At 45.0% G+C, this 15,408-nt stretch overlaps 1 protein-coding gene across 1 annotated transcript in view; it reads left to right on the top strand.

Annotated features, from left to right (window-relative positions):
- The first annotated feature begins 452 nt into the window (after positions 1–452).
- KIF14 (kinesin family member 14) overlaps positions 453–15,408 on the top strand; it is a 56,437-nt gene continuing 41,481 nt past the window's right edge. The window contains exons 1-9 of the mRNA XM_055144752.1: positions 453–1,510; positions 3,217–3,471; positions 4,299–4,386; positions 5,644–5,742; positions 9,754–9,806; positions 10,960–10,990; positions 12,071–12,178; positions 14,948–15,064; positions 15,270–15,385. Coding sequence (XP_055000727.1) covers positions 453–1,510; positions 3,217–3,471; positions 4,299–4,386; positions 5,644–5,742; positions 9,754–9,806; positions 10,960–10,990; positions 12,071–12,178; positions 14,948–15,064; positions 15,270–15,385 — 1,925 coding nt within the window. The remainder of the gene's footprint in view (positions 1,511–3,216; positions 3,472–4,298; positions 4,387–5,643; positions 5,743–9,753; positions 9,807–10,959; positions 10,991–12,070; positions 12,179–14,947; positions 15,065–15,269; positions 15,386–15,408) is intronic.

Here is a 15,408-nt window from a genome sequence, read left to right as displayed (position 1 = left end):
TTTGTTTGTTTTTTGTATTTTTCTCAGTTTAACAATAGCACGGCAGGTAGGGCATTCGCATTGCAGGAGGCCCAGCTGACCCAGATTCCTCCATCCCCCTCAGAGAGCCTGGCAAGCTACGGAGAGTATCCCCGTAGCCCTCCTGCATGGCAGAGCCTGGCAGGCTACCTGTGGCGTATTCAATATGCCAAAAACAGTAACAGCAATTCTCACAATGGGATGTTACTGGTGCCCACTTGAGCAAATCGATGAACATCGGGACGACAGTATTTTTCTCTACGCTTCAAAACCTATTTGTAGCCTATGCAATATAATTTTTTCTTTCTTTTTTTGTAATTTAGCAAATACTCTTCAAAGTGGCACCATAAGAAATGGCTGTGAGTTCAGTGAACACCTGAAGAAGAGCTTGAGGTGCTCACCCACATTCTTTTGAAAAACAACTTGTTGCCACTATGTCCGTGTACACGGCTCGGGAGAGAAATAGCAGCAACATCCTCGGTCCTTCCTCTTCCCAGAAGGATCCATCCCTAAATGGCTTCAGCCACAGTAACCGGCTTGAGCTGCATTTGAAGTTGGATGTGTCACAATATGAAAATGACGACCTGTCACTGAAGTCGGCAAATAAACTCAGAGACATCAATAGCACGTATGTTATTTCTGCCTGTAAAAAACCAGGAGGTCCCTCACTGCTCCCGGACACTGCAGGGAAACTGACACTTCAGAGACGGGTTACTAGGAGCAGAGAGTCCTCTTCGCTGGATCAGAAGCCGGGAGACTCTGCCGGCAAAGCCCCAGAAACAGGGCATCCGTTCCATCACACTAAAACAGAGCAGGAGGCAAAGCCGAAGACGGTGCAGGGAGTGGGAGGTGAACCTGAAAAGAAGGTGCTGAGTACAAATAGGAAGATCGTGACCAGTGACAAGAACTCTCTGGCTCTGGCTTCTGGATCTTTAGTCAAAGATCCCAAAGACAGGCTGGCAGATGAAAAATGCAAAGGAACGTTTCCTGTTCCCAGCGGGGCAAATGAACATGTTGCATGGAATAACAGGGTCCCGAGTGGACCCCAGCATCAGAACCGTGTGGTCCTGGGATCTGGGCTCCAGGCAGCCAAAGATGCTGAGAGCAAGCGGGATGCCAGAGTGGCAGGAACGGGAAACATCCATCCCGGGAGCGTTGGAAAGGATGTGGCAAGACATGCAGATAAATTTGGAAACTTAGAAAAAACAACACCTAGAAAATGCATCTCAGAACACAGGTGGACGCCAAAGCACAGCACCCCAAAGTCCAAGAGCCCGGCTGTGTCCATACTGAGAAACAGGATATCCGGCCTGCAAGTCAGAACAAAGCCAAAAAGCACCCTTCCTGCAGACAAACAGGAAAGGACCCAGGACATCACACTCGGTCTGGAGGAAGAAACCACTGCTGAGAAATCCTTGGCAGAGAGAGACCCTTTAAAGGTGGAGAATAGCCAAGTAACAGTGGCTGTCCGTGTCCGGCCCTTCAGCACAAGGTATGTCACACCTTTTATTTATTATTTATTTTGGGGGGCCACACCTGGTGATGCTCAGGGGTTATTCTTGGGTCCTGCACTCAGAAATAACTCTTGGTGGGCTTCAGGGACCATATGGAGTGCCGGGGATTGAACCTGGGTCGCCATGTGCAAGTTAAATGCTTTACCTGCTGTACTTTCCTGCCCTGTATTTTTATTTTATTTTATCTTTTTTTGCTTTTTGGGTCACACCCGGTGAAGCACAGGGGTTACTCCTGGCTCTGAACTCGGGAATTACTCCTGGCGGTGCTCAGGGATGCTGGGAATCGAACCTGGGTTGGCTGCGTGCAAGGCAAACACCCTACCTGCTGTGTTATCACTCCAGCACCTCCTGTCCTGTATTTTTAAGTTAAATTTTTTTTCTTTTTTTTTTTTTAAGGCCACACCTGATGGTGCTCAGGGCTTTCTCCTGTTCTGTGCTCAGGGATCACACCTGGTGGGCTCGGGCGCCCATATGTGTGCTGGAGATGGAACGCTCCCCACCCCTTCCGCCCTCTCCCTTCTCTCCTCTCTTCTCTTCTTGTGATGGGGAGAGTGTTTGGACCACAGCAGCTGTGCTTAGGACTTACTCCTAGCACTGCTCAGGGACTACTCCTGTTGATGCTTAGGGGATCATATACAGTGCCAAGGATTGAACCAGGCAATTATCTCTTGACCCTAAGACCTACGATTTTAAGGTAGATAATCTAGAGGAGGGAAGACCCCTGGGATTAATAGTGACACAGCAACTAACCAAGAAATTTACTACTTAGTCTTATATACCTACTATACTATCGCTCCGGCCCAGGTTTTTCAGATTTAAACTGGAATAGCACAGGTAGGTTACAGAGGGTGCAATGGGGAAAAAGGGTGATGAAGAGAGAAAGAAAATGTTGGAAAATTCTATAAGAAAAGCATCACTTTGGGGTTGGAGAAATAGTACAATGGGAAGGGTACTTGCCTTGCATGTGGCTGACCAGGGCTTGATCCCTGGTACCCCGTATAATTCCCCAAGCCCTGCAGGAGTGATCCTTGAGCACACAGCCAGGAATATGCCCTGAGTACCATCTCGTGTGTCACCAAAATAAAACAAAAACTAGCACAGCTTTTCTGGATAAGAAATCTGGAGTGGGGCTGGGGTTACAGTACACCGGGTAGGATGTTTGCCTCGCACGGGGCTGGCCCAGGTTGGATCCTGGCATCCCATATGGTCCCCCGAGCACTGCCAGGAGTAGTTTCTGAGTGCAGAGCCAGGAGTAACCCCTGAGCATTGTTGAGTGTGACCCAAAAAGCTCCCCCCACAAAAAAATCTGCATTGAAATGTGATTGAGAGGTCAAGTACATGCCCTATAGGCAGGAAACTTGGGTTCAAACCCCAGAGAGGGAGAGGGAGAGGGGAAAAGAGAGGGAGGGGGAGAAAGGGAGAGAGGAAGAGAGGGGGAGAGGGAGAGGGAGAGAAAATATCTGTTTTCCCTTGAGTGGTCACATGGAGTTATAGGAAATATATTCTGGAAACTCTATACTTCTTCTTGCTGGTCTGTATTTTCCACTTGCCACAGAAACCTTCTCTTGGCTTGGAGGAATGTCATATTTAAATAGTTTCATGATGCTTATTGAATTCTGTGGACATAATTCTCCAGATAATTACAATAACTTGGTATTTTTTTTCTCTGTGCTTCTTTTTCAAGAGAGAAAATGGAAAAAGCATCCCAAGTAGTCTTCCAGAAGGGGGAAGAAATAGCAGTGGAACATCTGGACATGAAACAAGTTTATCATTTTGTTTATGACGTTTGTTTTTGGTCCTTCGATGAATGCCACCCCGGCTACGCCAGCCAGAGCACTGTCTATGAGACACTGGCGGCACCGCTCCTGGATCGGGCCTTTGAAGGCTTCAATACTTGTCTTTTTGCTTATGGTCAGACGGGGTCTGGAAAATCGTATACGTAAGTGGGTTGCAGAGTGTCTCTCCGGAGATGTTTCCATCATATTCTGGGAGAAGCAGTGTGGTTTATGGAAAGAGTACAGGCCATTTATTTCACATATCATTTTTGCAAACTTGGGCAAGTGATGAGTTTCTGATTTTGTGCAAGATTCTGTTTATTAAACTGTGTGCGCGTGCACACACGCACACACACAATGGACCTTTTATTGTAGATTATATTTCTAGTCTCGAGAGAAACCCAGAGAGGTTATCTTGAAAATGCTGTTGTAAGGATTAAAAATAAGGCAATAAGGCATCTCAAAGGTAGGAGCGATGATACAGTGGGTAGGACCCTGGTCTTACTGTGGCTGACCCAGGTTTGATTTCCCAGGATCCCATATGCTTCCTTTGAGGCTTCCAGGAGTGAGTCCTGAGCACAGAGCCAGGAGTAACCCCTGAGCATCACTGGGTGTGATCCAAAAAACCAAAAAAAAGTCCATCTCCTAAGAACACCTGCCATAGAAGGAAATAGAGTAGTAGGGAACTTTGAGACTTTATTCTGTTCCTAACACTGTGCTCATGGCCTGTTCAGCCTTCCCGAACCCTCTTGAGTTACACAGGTCTACCTCTTCCCATTTTACAGAAGAGGAAATGGACATTGACTGAAGTTCAGTCTCATGTCCAAGGTCATAGGATTCATAATCAAATGAAGGTTTGAACTCTGGCAGATGTGAGAGAGCAGATTCTTAGTTATTGATGCGAATTAACGTGTTCCCCCATCTTCTCAGTCTGTTTGTCCACGAAAGGAAAAAAATTTCCCTTCTCTTTTATTCATAATGCATTTTCCAGGATGATGGGATTTAGTGAAGAAGCAGGAATAATTCCAAGATTTTGTGAAGATTTGTTTGCTCGAGTGGCCACAAAGCAGAGCCAAGAGGTACGTTCTCATAGTAGCTCCAAGTGTTCAGCTTCACCGGGTTGGTGTGTGAATGTTATGTTTATTTCGGGGGTGTTGTGCCTGGCAGTTTCAGGGTTACTCCTACTCTGCTCAGGGCTTAATTGTGGCGTGGCTGGGGGGACCCTAGGCTGTTCTGGGACTGACTGACGTGTGCCAGGTGACTGCCCCACCAGCTGCACAATCTGTTGCAGCCCTGGTCTAAGTTTTATTTGAATATATCGGTTGACAGTTCTTTTCGCTAGATAGAACTGAAGTTGCTATTTCCATTGTTTATTACTACTACTCTTACTAAAATTGTTGTTTTGGGGGAATGTGTCCCGAGCAGTGCTCAGGGGGGTCTGGCAGCACTTTCGGTGATACTTATTTCTGCTTCTGCTCGGACCCAGCAGTGCCGGGGCCGCGGGGATCACCCGGGTGGTGATGGGGAAGATCAGGAAATTGCTGGGGATCAAGCTCTCTGCTCCAGAGCCTGTGCTTCAGCCTTTATCATGCTATAAAATGTCACTTTGATTCTCTCCCAACCCCTCCCCTGAGGACTGGGGTTGCTAATACGCCCCGATGCAGTGCTCCTTGGGGCGTGGCACATGGGGCCGTGGGGTGCGCATACTCACTAGGGCTCTCGATGAGGCACCTTGGACAGGCACCTAGGATGGCCGGGGTGCCCGGGAGGGGTTGTCGTGGTCCTTACAGATGTGCTTGGCGGGTGTGCATAGTTGCGGGGTTCCCTGGGAGTTGCACGCCGGGGACTGCAGGTGGCAGGGCGCCCGACTCAGACAACAGGACTGCCAGGCTGCAGCGGGGGCATGGGGGCAGCGCCTGCAGGCAGCGCCGAGCCTCTGCAACAAATGGTGAACTTTTGGATGGGAGTACCAAGTGTTTGACTTTCCCACTAGCATCCCTGTGTCTGCATTCGCGCGAGCCATTTGCTGCTTTTCTTCTTTCCCTAGGGTGAGGTGGTTTCTTGCTGTGGCTTGGGTTTGCATTTTCCTCCTGATTAGTGCCCTTGAGCCCCTTCTCACCTGCTTGTCCTGTGTGTGTGTGTGTGTGTGTGTGTGTGTGTGTGTGTGTGTGTGTGTGTCTTTGTAGAACTGTCTGTTCAGAAGTTCTTTGCCCATGTTTTAATTTTTCTACACGACTGTAAGAGTTCTTTATGTGTTTTGAATCGAATACGTGGTTTTCAAAAAAATCTCAAGGACTTTCAAAATACAGGCCATGCTGTGCTTTTGTTCCTGCCAGGCCACCTATCAACTTGAAATGAGTTTCTTTGAAGTATATAATGAGAAAATTCACGATCTCCTGGTTTGTAAAGGTGAAAATGGGCAGAGAAAGCAACCGGTAAGATGAAAACAGTTTCTTGCTTGTTTTGAGTTTCTGTTTTTATAAGTGCATGGGATTCTGTTAGTCCTTAGCATGATATATATGGTCTGAATTTTTACTAAAATGTGATTATATGATAAATGCTCGGAATTTACAGTGTAATTGTTATTTAGTACACAGGCTGGTATTATCTTTAGAAATTAATTCAACCTCACTTAATTTTCATCAGTGATTGTGGGAGCTTGAAGATGAAATAGTTATTGAAATATTTATTCCAAGATTTTGTTGTATCATTTAAGTCAAACACTAAAGCTTTAGTAGTCTGTAAATCTAAAAATCCGTAAAATAAAATTATATTGTTAATGTAGGATATTTATTTTACTGTTTTATTTAGTAAGCTGGTTCATATCTTGTAGGTGTTTTTGGTGGAGTGGAGCATTTTGTAGATATACAAGCTTTTGAAAAACTTTCTATTAGAATGGAACAATGTTGGTGGTGGTTGTGGGTGGGGGAGATGTTTAGGGCAGCACCAGCAGTTCTCGTGGCTTACTCCTGGCTCTGTGCCCCAGAATCACTACTGATGGTGCTCTGAGGACCATACGGGATGCTAGTGGTCTGCCACAGGCAAAGCAAGTGCCCTCTGCTTATACTACCTCTGCGGCCCCAGCATGAAACAATTTAATTTTGAAAATTTCTCTGGAAGTGCTCTCTTGACTTGCCCACGTCATGCAGTTTACTGGAGGACAATGTCAGGAACTTGAACACAACTTGGCATTTTCTCTTATGACTTTTGTATCTTTAAAAGTTTCTGCTCACAAGGTCGAAAATATGGAGAGTGTGAAGTTGGAGAAAATTTTAAATGCCTGATAATATATCTAATTTTTCCCCCCAACCAGATTAAAATCGCTAAGTAGCTAGTGTAGGATTTAACTTGTGAAGACTAGGACTAGGGCGATAGTCTAAGGGGATTGCTGAGCATGTGTCTGACGAGGTTTGATCTGTGTCACCACCAGGAATAAGTTCTGAGCACAACTGGGTGTGTATCACTGTATCACTGTCACTGTCATCCCCGTTGCTCACCGATTTGCTTGAGCGGGCAGCAGTAACATCTCCATTGTGAGACTTGTTGTTACTGTTTTTGGCATATCGAATACGCCACGGGTAGCTTGCCCGGTTCTGCTGTGCGGGTGAGATACTCTCAGTAGCTTGCTGGGCTCTCCCAGAGGGACATAAGAATCAAACCGGGTCAGCTGCATGCAAGGCAAATGCCCTACTGGCTGTGCTATTGCTTCAGCCCATTAAAAAAAATTAAAATTAAAATTAAAAGACAATAAAAAAGAAAAAGAGAGGTAGAGCACTTCCCCTGCATGTGGCTACAGAAGTTGCAACGCTAGTTCAAATGTCCAGCACTAGGTATGGCCCCTTGAGTATCACCCAGAGTCACGCCTGAGCGCAGAGAATCACCTCCAAAAATATCTAATTTCTTACCATTTGCCAAACACTGGCTAAAGGTTGGCAATTCAGTAGTGAACAAAATAGACAAAAATCTCTGCCTTCATGGTACTTACATCCTATTGATAACATTTAACAGAATTTAACTCATACAAGTTAAGCATCAGAGAACACCACAGTGGGCTTGAAAAAGTACAAAACTACTACGAGTCATAAAGGCCATAAAAGCTGACAATTTTCAAATGTACTTAACATAGCTTCAACTACCTCAAATTTCAGCGGAGGCTTTATTTTAGAGGAGTGAAAATCTTCTGGTTGGCAGCAAGCCAAAAAACTAGGAGCCATTTGAGAAGTCAGAAGTAAATTGCAATCCAGTTGCAGTTCAGACACTGGAGCCCTGTGCCAGGCTAATAATAAGGACAAAACTAATTTCCTATTACATTAACTCAAAGTATTGTTCCTAAAATAAAAAAGATTGTCTTGTCACAGAAGTTCATTTCAGAACTTACTTTCCTTTCAACCCCCAAGGAAACTATCATCACCCAGAAGATGTCAACAACTAACCATCCTCACTGTTCAATTCAGTCAGGCATTTCAGCGTGTTTGGCTAAATCTGACATTAACAGGGGAGAAAAAAAGAGACTTTCCCCCATTTCTCCAGAGGCTTCTTAATATGAATAAACTGTCTTCCTCTGATCCAGAGTAGCAGGGTTCTATTACCTATAAGCCACGACAGACACATCTCTGAACATCAAACAGAAAAACAATAGGACTCTATATATCCATATCCTTCCCTCTATTGGCAAGAGCAAATCCTTCAGAACACACACCATTATGATACAAGAGTTATTTAATCAATGAATCTAATCACTTTATTTTATTTTATTTTTTATTATTTTTTACTTTTTTGCTTTTTGGGTCACACCCAGCAATGCACAGGGGTCACTCCTGGCTCTGCACTCAGGAATTACCCCTGGCGGTGCTCAGGGGACCATATGGGATGCTGGGAATCGAACCCGGGTCGGCCGCGTGCAAGGCAAACACCCTATCCCCTGTGCTATCACTCCAGCCCCTAATCACTTTATTTTAGAGCAGTGTTCTACAGCCTGTTTGCCCCTTTGGACCAGTGTCTGTCCTGTATACCAATCTGCAGAACAGCAGTTACATCCAAGGCAGAAGACTGTTGGTTTTCAATCCTTTACCTGCATACTGGCACCAGTCCACGGACCACTGGTTGAAGTGCACTGTTTTAGAGAAGGGGAAACTGATTCTCTAGAGCAATTATGAGACTTGCCCAAAATAACAGAGCTATTAGAAGGAAAGAACTGGGACTGTAGATACAGTAAGCACGTTAAGTCAATCACCTTACAACCTGCAAACTGGAAGCACCTTACAACCTGCAAACTGGTTCAATCCCTGGCACCACATACGGTCTTTTGAGCACCCCATGAATATCCTAAGAACCACCAGGTATGGCCCAAATACCAATAAATAAAATTAAAAGAGCTAGTTCCAGAGAAATAACTTAAGGAGGTGAAACACATTCTCTGATCACAGGAGCCTCAGGTTGATCTCCAGCCTGCAAGGTCCCCCAAACAGTAACCCCAAGCACCAAGGTGAGGGTAACCTCTGAGCACCACTGGGTGTAGCCCCAAAAAAAAAAATCTGACTTAAATAAATGGGGGGCATAAGAGAGTTTAAAGCACTTGCCTTGCATCCCTTCAGCCCTGGTTTAATCCCCAGCACTACATATGATCTTCTGAGCACCACTTGAAGTGACCCCTGAGCAGAGCCAGTAAAGGTTTCATCTGTGTCACCACCAGGAATAAGCTCTGAGTACAACTGGGTGTGAACCACAGTTAAAAAAAAACAACAAAAAACCCAGAGCCCAAACCAAACAGATAGTTGATATGATAGTGAGCTGTTGCATATTGTGCATGTGTTATCAGTTCATGGTATTATTATTATTTTTTATTTATTGTGGGGGGGGCACATTCAGCAGTGCTCAGGGCTTGCTAGCTCCAGGCTCTGCACTCAGAATCACTCCTGGTAGAACTGGCTGCACCATTTGGGGTGCTGGTTGATCCCTGATTGGCAGCCTGCAAGGCAAGAACCCCACCCATAAGGCAAGAACCCCACCCGCAAGGCAAGAACCTTACCTGCAAGGCAAGAACCCTACCCGCTGTGCCATTACTCCAGAATATATATATATATATATATATATATATATATAATTTTTTAAATGAGGACCTTTATATCTACTTCTGGGAATAGTAAGAACATCCTACACGAGATATGTGTGTGTCGGGGGGGAAATGGCAACTTAAAATATATTGTTGAGGGGCCGGAGAGCTAGTACAGCAAGTAGAGTGCTTGCCCTGCGTGCGGCCAGCCTGGGTTTCATGTCCCGAATCCCATGTGGCCCCCCCCAGCCTGCCAGGAGTGGTCCCCGAGCGCAGAGCCCACGAGTAAGCCTTGAGCACCACGGGTGTGGCTCCCAAACAAAATAAAATGTATAAACATACAGTCTTGAAGTTTTGTCTGTCTTCTTGATGGCTCTGATGTTTGTCTCCCCAGCTGCGAGTGAGGGAGCACCCTGTTTCCGGGCCCTATGTGGAAGCTCTGTCGATGTAAGTGGCGCTACAGGATCCCGGGGGAGAGCAGTGGCTAGAGCGCAGGTCTCTCTCGGTCTTCCCCGTGCAGTCAGTCACCTTCTGGCCTTAGCGTTAGTCAATCGAAAGCCCCCCACGCTCCCAAGGACAGTGTTTATAACGTGCATGAAATGTCTCTCCTTTCCCTATTAATCCTCCCCTGCTTTGAAAATTTCTGTTGTTGTTGTTGTTGATGATGATGATGATGTTTTGGGGTCACACCCAGTGATGCTCAGGGCTTACTCCTGGCTCTCTGCGGAGGAATCACTCTGAGGAGGCTCGGGGGACCATATGGGATGCTGGGATGGAACTCGGGTGGGTTGCTTGCAAGGCAAAGGCCCTAGCCATTGTGTTGTGGCTCCCTCCACTCCCAATCTGCTGCTTTTTATTTCTATGACTCTCAGCTGAAGAGGGAAGAAGGGACGGAGACAGTTCAGTGTGAAGAGTTTGCTCTATCCGGGGAGTCATTTGTTGACTTCAGGACTTTATACTGGTTCCGTCCCACCAGCGGCTCACTTTCGGTTTGAAGGTGGCCTGGGGAACACAAAGGGCAGTGCTGGCATCAGTGTAGTAAGAAAAATGCTTTTGTGGGAGGAATGAGGAGAAGCATCTTGGTGGCAGTCTCACACAGGGGAGTGTGAAACCACACCCTCAAAATTCCATAATAGCGTCAATGAAAAAAATAGAAACTAAGCAAACTAAACAGTGCTCTCCTTGAAGGCAAACGTGGCTAAGGATGAATTCAGCTCCATTTATGGGGCCTGGGATTGGTTGAGACCCCTGTAGGCTGACACCCTTATGTTCACATTCACGAATTCACATATCGTGCATATACACGTGTATGAAATCACATCTATTGACTTCCTGAGTTAGACCTGAGTATGAGAAGGTTGAGGTTCTAAGGTGCTTTATTGTATTAAGAATCATGAAGGTTTGAAAAACAAAAGCACTGTTTTATTTCCTACCCTTTAAGAATAAAAAATTTTGTGAGAATCAGTTACAATAATAGCTGTGAATTTTTATTGTGATTTTTAGAAGGAATTATTTAATTGAAAGGTTCTTTGTTTTAAATGAGGACAAGAGTATAATCCTTGGAAGCTCATTAGTTTGTTTTTTGCCTTTTAAAAAATAGGAATGTTGTCAGTTCTTACGCCGATATCCAGGTAAGATTAATTGTATTTGGTCTATCGCTAGATCAATCATAAATATTCCTACAAATATTCTTCTTAATTTCTGTTTACAGAATTTAAAGCTGTATCTTTTTAATTTGTTACATACTGATTTTGTTGTTAAGTGTTTTTTTTTTTTTTTGCTTTTTGATTCACACCTGGCGATGCACAGGGGTTACTCCTGGCTCATGCACTCAGGAATTACTCTTGGCAGTGCTCGGGGGACCATATGGGATGCTGGGAATCAAACCTGGGTCGACCACGTGCAAGGCAAACGCCCTACCCGCTGTGCTATTGCTCCAGCCCCCCTGTTTGTTAACTTTTATTGTAAAGTTTTTAAATTAAAAACTTATTCAGTTGGAAATAAATATTGACCATCATGTCAGCTTATAGTTACTGTAATAGACAGGAATTCATTTTTTGGAGTGCTGGATATTGAACCCCAGGTCTGATGCTTGAATATGTATGCTCTGCCACTGAATCATATTCCTAGAAATAACCTTTCTAGGGTTTTATTTCCTACTTTACATTTCTGTGACAGAAACAAAATAGACAGTGGGAATACAAGCCTTTTTGGTTTCTTTTGTTTTATTGGGTCACATCCAGCGGTGCTCAGGGCTTACTCCTGACTCTGCACTCAGGGGTCACTCCCAGCAGGGCTCAGGGGCCCATACGGGGCACAGGAGATTGAACCCAGGTCAACAAGATGCAACTAAAAGACCTACCTGTTGTACTGTTACTCTGGCTCCAAGGGGTACAAACTTTTAAGTGACAAATTGATTATTTTTACTTTATAAACTATAAATGTGTATACTACTTAGCTTTGCTGCTTTTTTGGGGGGTGGGAGGGGCTGGGGAGACCTCCTTCACGGTGCCAGGGCCTGGCAACGCAGCACCACCAGGCCGTAGCCAGCGGTGCTGGGGCCAGGGCCGGGAGGGATGCGGTGCCCGGGATTGAGCTGGGTTTGGGGGCGCACACGCACCCGCCTGCTGTCCCTCGCCCCCTGCCTGTGCTGCCGCGTCATCTGCCGTTCCGGGGGTTCTCTTGACCCCGACTCTCTTCCCCGCTTGTAGAGTTGGTTAGAATTGGGAAACAAGCAGAGAGCCACGGCGGCCACGGGCATGAATGACAAGAGCTCCCGCTCGCACTCGGTATTCACGCTGGTGATGACCCAGACCAAGGTAGGTCCTGGCCGCTGAGTGATTCTTTAGGCAACGTAGTGGGAAATATGCAGGGCGCATTTCTTTCTTTCTTTCTTTCTTTCTTTCTTTCTTTCTTTCTTTCTTTCTTTCTTTCTTTCTTTCTTTCTTTCTTTCTTTCTTTCTTTCTTTCTTTCTTTCTTTCTTTCTTTCTTTCTTTCTTTCTTTCTTTCTTTCTTTCTTTCTTTCTTTCTTTCTTTCTTTTTCTTCCTTGTTTTTGAACCACACTGGGCATTGTTCAGGGGGCCGTTTATGCTGGGAACCACAGATGAGGCACATGAGAAAGAGCTCCAGCCCTTTGAGCTCTCCCCTAGCTCGATTTTTAAAAAAAATTTTATCACTATGTGGAAAGTTACAAAGTTTTCAGGTTTATGTCTCAGTTATACAATATTCAAACACCATCCCTTCACCAGTGCCCACATTCCACCACCAAAATCCCCAGTATACCCCCCACCCCCGCCCCCCCAACCAAACTATATAACTGATGAATTTCACTTCACTTTCTCTTTACCTTGACTACGTTCCATATTGCAAAACAAAACTCACTATTGTTGTTGGAGTTTCCCCCCAAGAAAGACAGCCCTACTAAGGAAGCATTTGATAATTGGTTTTCCATTAAAAGATTGTATGTTTTCAGTTTTTAGAAAAGGTCGCGTGGTTGCTAACGTGGCCACACGGCTCAGATATGTCCCAGTCCCGCAAGCCGGAGCCGTGTTAGTTGCTGCTCAGTGTCACCAGGGCTCCATCTGGAGAAGGTGTGCTGGCTGTACCTACTCCGTCCGGATCCCCGGTCAATTTTTCTTATCCTTTAAATTAGTGATAAAGATATAGCCCTAGACACAATTGCATTTCAGGAGGTTATGCAATAGCTTTTGGTATAGGTGAGTTTTTCCTCAGACCCGAGTTCGATTCCTCCACCCCTCTCGGAGAGCCCGGCAAGCTACCGAGAGTATCTCCCCCACGCGCCAGAGCCTGGCAAGCTACCCGTGCATATTGGATATGCCAAAAAGAGTAACAACAAGTCTCTCAATGAGAGACGTTACTGGTGCCTGCTCGAACAAATCGATGAGCAATGGGATGAGAGTTCTAATAAATAGTATGTCATTCTTATGATTTTTCTCATTAGTATATCAGGGTGAATTATCAGTAATATGGTAATTGTTCAGTATTTGGGCAAAATATCAAAGTGAACTTTTTGTCTTTTCTTTTTGTTTATTTTTTTTAATTTGAAATAAAAACTTTATTTGGAGGGTTTTAGGAAGGAGAAGGAAGGAGAGAAAGAGAGTGAGTAACACTCTCGAGAGAACACGGGCTTCTCCAAAGGGGGGAGAGCCCCATATACATCTCAAGAGGGGAGATGCAAGTGATCCACGTGCTAGGCCACATAGGCACAGGCTGCACAGGGATTTGGGTGACATCTGCATGCCCTTCCTTTAAAGTGAACTTTTTCCTTATTGTCACTGTCACTGTCATCCCGTTGCTCATCGATTTGCTTGAGCGGGCACCAGTAATGTCTTTCATTGTGAGACTTATTGTTACTGTTATTGGCATATTGAATACACCACAGGTAGCTTGCCAGGCTCTGCCGTGTGGGCTCGAAACTCGGTAGCTTGCCGGGCTCTCCGAGAGGGGCGGAGAAATAGAACATGGGTCAGCCGCGTGAAAGGCAGTGCCCTATAGCTGTGCTACCACTCCAGTTAGGGCTGGAGTGATAGCACAGCGGTTGGGCATTCCTGATTGTATTTGCTTTAATTTTTTTCTTTTCTTTTTGGGTCACACCCAGCGATGCACAGGGGTTACTCCTGGCTCTGCACTCAGGAATTACTCCTGGCAGTGCTCAGGGGACCATATGGGATGCTGGGAATTGAACCCAGGTCAGCAGCAGACAAGGCAAACTCCCTACCCGCTGTGCTATATTGCTCCAGCCCCTAAATTTTTTTTTTTAAAGAAAGTGAAAGACAAAACAATCCAACAATAGTTGAACTGAATTCAACCATATTTCCAATCCCTGTAAGCATTTTGGTATACAGTCTTTCTGTTGTTTTATAATCATACTTCAATCCCGTTGCTCATCCATTGGCTCTTGTGGGCACCAGTAACGTCTCTATTGTGAGACTTGTTGTTACTGTTTTTGGCATATCCGAATACCCCATGGGTAGCTTGCCAGGCTCTGCCTTGCTAGCGAGATACTCTCGGTAGCTTGCCAGGCTCTCCGAGAGGGGTGGAGGAATCGAACCCGGGTTGGCCTCATGCAAGGCAAACGCCCCACCCACAGTGCTATCGCTCCAGCCCATAATAAATATACAGAATATATTAAAATGTCACGCTATTAAGATTTTTTGCAAAATGTCATTTTTGTTTTCAGCTATGTAATATGCCACTGATAGTTAAGAGTTCCTCAAGTTTTTCTCTACTATTTAGGTTGGTGTATTGCTTTTTATGCTGTATTACTATTTTTCTTTTTCTTTTTTTTTTTTTTTATCAGTAATGCCTTTATACTTTAAGTTTTTTTCTCCATGGCTATTTCTTTGATGATATCATGAGTAGTTGTGAGATTTTCTCTCAAGTATTTTTTTTTAAACGTTGGCATAACCTAATCCCTGCTTGCAGCATTCTGGAATATTGATGCATCATCATTTATCATAGATTTGCAAAAGATGGAGTTTCAAAAATAAATGGATGGCTTGTGTCGTGCATTGAAGGCTTGTATTGATGACAGACATTAAAGGGTTTTGTGTCGCTCTGTTACAGACAGAGCTTGTGGAAGGGGAAGAACATGATCACAGGATAACCAGCCGCATAAACCTCATCGATCTGGCAGGCAGCGAGCGCTGCTCCACAGCGCACACTAGTGGCGATCGCTTGAAGGTGCGTGTGAGGCTCTTGGGTTGTCTTCTGGAGACATTGATGATGGAACTTCTCCAGAGATGGAGCAAATACTGAATCGTAAGAAAGTCGCTGGTTTACGGGAATGTTTACTTAACAGTGATATGAGGAGACACATGTTGTGGAGTCAGCTGATTGCTCAGCAGTTGTTTCAAATTATGAAAACTTAAAAAAAATCTTTCTACAGGAAGGAGTGAGTATTAACAAGTCCTTGCTCACGCTGGGGAAGGTGATATCTGCGCTTTCCGAACAAGCCAACCGGAAGAGAGTTTTTATCCCCTATCGTGAATCTGTTCTGACCTGGTAAGTGTCTTTCAGGTGTAAAG

Source organism: Sorex araneus, chromosome 7 (assembly GCF_027595985.1).
Source record: "Sorex araneus isolate mSorAra2 chromosome 7, mSorAra2.pri, whole genome shotgun sequence".
Taxonomy (NCBI): Eukaryota; Metazoa; Chordata; class Mammalia; order Eulipotyphla; family Soricidae; genus Sorex; species Sorex araneus.
This window is presented reverse-complemented; position numbering and strand designations above follow the sequence as displayed.